Raw genomic sequence first — 3,794 nt, 5'->3', positions numbered from 1 at the left:
TCCCACAATCCTTCTAGAGAATTTTCCATATTTGCATGGTGATTTAACAACTTTGTCTCCATTAAAAGCTAGAAGGAGTACCTCTACCTCTCCACCATTTCCTCTAATTTATGAATGGAAGCTAACATCACCTGAGTAGGTTCCAAGTGCCTTTCAAGAACTATTTTTGCGTTGAGATTCTCCTGAGATCCCAAATTGCTTTCCATCTTGAGACAAGGGCCCAAATCCAAGCTATCAAACACTTTGATGTTAGCTCCTCCTACTTCTAAACCCATATGAATCAATTGAATAAAATGAGAAGCCACGAGGTTCAATATATAACTAATACCAGGGCCTTGCCATGAGCCAAACTGCAACATATGAACCAAGATCATCGCCATAACCTTGCCAAGACAAGAAATTGATGTCGAAGGGATGCCATATGAAAGATGAACTAACTCCTTTTCCTTGCACAAAGCACTAGATGTCACGACCAAGGAGATAAACTATAACTCACACCAAGAATAGATTAAATAGACAAGACTGCCAGGGAAGAAGACATCCGAGAAGGGTTGCCACTTGTTAATTGTCTTTTGCCACCGAGGACAAACCATGCTATTATGGGGCCACAAAAGGAAGAGGGCTAACCGGATCTCGTTTTGTCTAGATTGGTTCCAAATTTCCACTTTAAATTTGATATGATTCTTTCTAGGGAATCCAAACGAGGTCTAGAGGTGGAGAGATGAATGGGGAATTCTCTCCCAAATATTCAAATGGAATCTTGTTAAACCCAACATAGTAAGGAATTGGGAAGAAGCCGAGCATGCGGTCTAGTTCTATTACACCTTGGCTCATGGTGGTGCATTTTTTAGCTAACCTATCAACAACCGGATTCAAATATCTATACATATGGAAGAGTTCCAATTGTTCGAATTGAGAGGTGGAGGCAAAGATCCTTTGGCTTAATAGAGAGGACTCAAAATTGATGAATGACTATCATAGAATTTTCGAAAATTGTTAGCCTGGAGATTTTGAGCTCATTGGCTAGTTCCAGACCCTTCCATAATGCTAGATACTCCGCTTGGTTATTTGTCCGTGATCCGAGGCCCCAAAGAAATTGGGATACATTTTTTTCATCTAGGTCAAATATGACCCCTCTCGCCTACCTTACTTATTAATTAAATTTAAATATAGTTATGAAATAATTAATTTACAACCATATATCTCCCCATATCTTTATATTTTTAAATTTAATTTAAAACAATATTATAAAAATAAATTAAAATAAAATATTTAAAAGATATTGACATACATTCATTTTTACATTAAATTAAAAACCTACCCATCTCCCCATACTTAACTATAAAACACAATAACCAAATAGAAACTAAATCCCCAACCAAACCAACCCATCAATATTAAATTATAAAATTATGATAACAAAAAGGAACCATATTTACAAGCTTTTTCAAAATGATTAAAAAATAATGTATCACAACATGAACAGGGGTTGATAGCAGCCCTTGATGACAGCATAACAATGCAACTAACAAAATCCTTGTCCATTCACAAACTGTTCAAAACGCTGGTAGTATACTGTAATATCAACACACTATTAATATGATTTATCCATAAACTTTGCCATGGTCAACCAACTACAGCATCTCAATCCTTGGGCTGCTTCACAATCACCACGGGACACTTGGCATGGCGAACGCAATAATCGCTTACAGATCCCAAAAAGGTTCTGCAAAAATTCAATCAAAACACCTAGGCACCCTCAGTCACAGAGTGAAGGAGACCAAAATCAGCAATCCAACAATACCATTTACAGAAAGGTTACGTATTACATACCTTTTTATGGTTCCGTAGCCGTGGCTTCCAATGACCAGAAGGTCTGCTTGAAGCTTCTCAACTTGTTCACATATAACATCTTTGGCATCTCCGGTCTCCACTTTTGTCTCAACGCATATCTGAACATTTATATAACAATATCTGAATTTATAGATTCTACAAGAATTCTCCTAAATATCAAAACTGGCCTAGCAAGAATTCATACGTTTTTCTCGCTGCAGATGCCTTTGGCCTTCTCCAAAACTCTTTCTGTTTTCTCCCTTTGTTGCTTCTCCAGGGATTCCATAATATCAGACGAGAAGAAGTAAGCTGTTCATCAAATCACGACCCATCATGGTTAACTACCGAAAAAGAAATCCATAAAAACAAGATTGCTCAGAATAGTTATTTATTTGTACGACCTGTGCCATCGACTGCGGCGTAAACCCTAGGGGGCGACTGGGCGTGCAAGATAATGACATGGTCTTCACTGGAATCTTGGAGTAGGAGATACTGCAGAGCCCAAGACAAAGCATACATGCTTTCTTCGCTCTCGTTCACTGCAACAACCACTCTCCTCTGCATCAGCCTTTGCTTCTGCTTCGAATTGCTCTCCTCAACCTTAGCCATTTCTGCAAGGCAAACAAAACTAAATGCACCTAATAAAATTGATGGGCCTTTTCTGACCCTCGCTGCAAATTGCAATGGAGGAGGAAGTTCTGAGCCACCTAAGCCATCCAGAGGTCGCTTTAATAAGAGGCTTTTTGTGACTACCGACTACGCCTCTGCTCCCACGGATGGTTCTCGTGCCCACCACGATTTTGAAGAATCTCTAGTCTAGGAAACCACCTTCCGAATCACTGGGCCTGGCCATGTGCAAATCCACTCATCATATCATCTGTCAATATTCCATCAATTCACATAGCTGAATAAATCAGTACTGTCTTGCACCAAATTTAATATATTTTTAATTGAAAGTAGCACCATGTCATCTCTTTCACTTTATTTGTAAATTTTCATGCACCATGTTAGATATATTACTCCGAGCAGGTAGGAAGGAAACATATGTAGTGATCATTTTGATCATTTTAATAAAGAATGTTTGATTTTATTCATGATAATCCATCAAATTTTAATCCTGCTTTTGAAGCACCATCTGGTTTTCTTGTTTTATCATTATTAAAGTTGTAAAAATTACACATTCACTCTAAAAATGGATCATTTTAACCAAGAATGTTTATTAACCTGGAAAATTATTGATTATATTTAGCCAAATCACCTAGTAACTAATAATTTACTCATCAAATTTCATCCCTGCATCCAACGTACTACCTGGTTTTCGTGTTTTATCATTATTAAGGCTGCAAAGACTGCGCATTCACTCAAAAAGTGAAAACGACGATTCATTATATGGAGTCTCAATTGTGTCTCTCAAGAAACGGCCTTCTAGTAAAGCATAATGGTTGTCCTCTTTTATGTAAAGGTCTTTGATCTTCTTTAAACTGATTTGTTCTTAAACCCTAAGGGAATAAAAACCAGGGAGGTGGAAGTTTGAATTTCTTTACACTTTCCAAATATATATTGAAATAATGTCACATGTATGTGACAGATTATCTCTTTCAACACTTTAAAGCTTGTCTGGTGTTAATATCAACATTCCTTCAGAAGATATGTGACCAGCGTTTTGTCCTAACAACATTCCCTCAGAAGATATCCATCGATGTTCTGTTGGAAAGCTTTTTTGAAGATTAATAAACGATTAACCAAAAGACACCCAAGATTTTAATCAAGGTTTAGCAACCAAAAATAGGGTTGCTTTAATAATAAATTATTAACAAAAAATAGTGTAACTTCACACTTGGATATTTAGAATTTTTAATTAAGTTGGAAGTTTAGGTTTTTAGGTTTTATATTTGTTATAATGAAATGTTATTATTTTTAAGGTTTAAAAAATGTAATATATATTTTTTTAAATATAGTAA

The 3,794-nt window shown here is 36.3% G+C and overlaps 1 protein-coding gene across 1 annotated transcript; it reads right to left on the bottom strand.

The window, feature by feature from the left end:
- Positions 1–1,391: 1,391 nt before the first annotated feature.
- LOC149178684 (universal stress protein A-like protein) lies at positions 1,392–2,547 on the bottom strand. The gene is made up of 4 exons (XM_089423697.1): positions 2,235–2,547; positions 2,039–2,142; positions 1,834–1,952; positions 1,392–1,726 (listed from the first exon to the last, which is right to left on the bottom strand). Exons 1-4 carry the CDS (start codon positions 2,440–2,442, stop codon positions 1,645–1,647), a joined length of 513 nt encoding a protein of 170 aa, XP_089279823.1. The 5' UTR covers positions 2,443–2,547; the 3' UTR covers positions 1,392–1,644.
- Positions 2,548–3,794: the final 1,247 nt, after the last annotated feature.

This window comes from Pinus tabuliformis, chromosome 4_1, assembly GCF_031772625.1.
Source record: "Pinus tabuliformis cultivar Carrire ecotype Pingquan chromosome 4_1, CPIR1, whole genome shotgun sequence".
NCBI classification, from domain to species: Eukaryota; Viridiplantae; Streptophyta; class Pinopsida; order Pinales; family Pinaceae; genus Pinus; species Pinus tabuliformis.
Note: the sequence above shows the minus strand (reverse complement) of the source record. Positions and strands in the feature narration are given on the sequence as shown.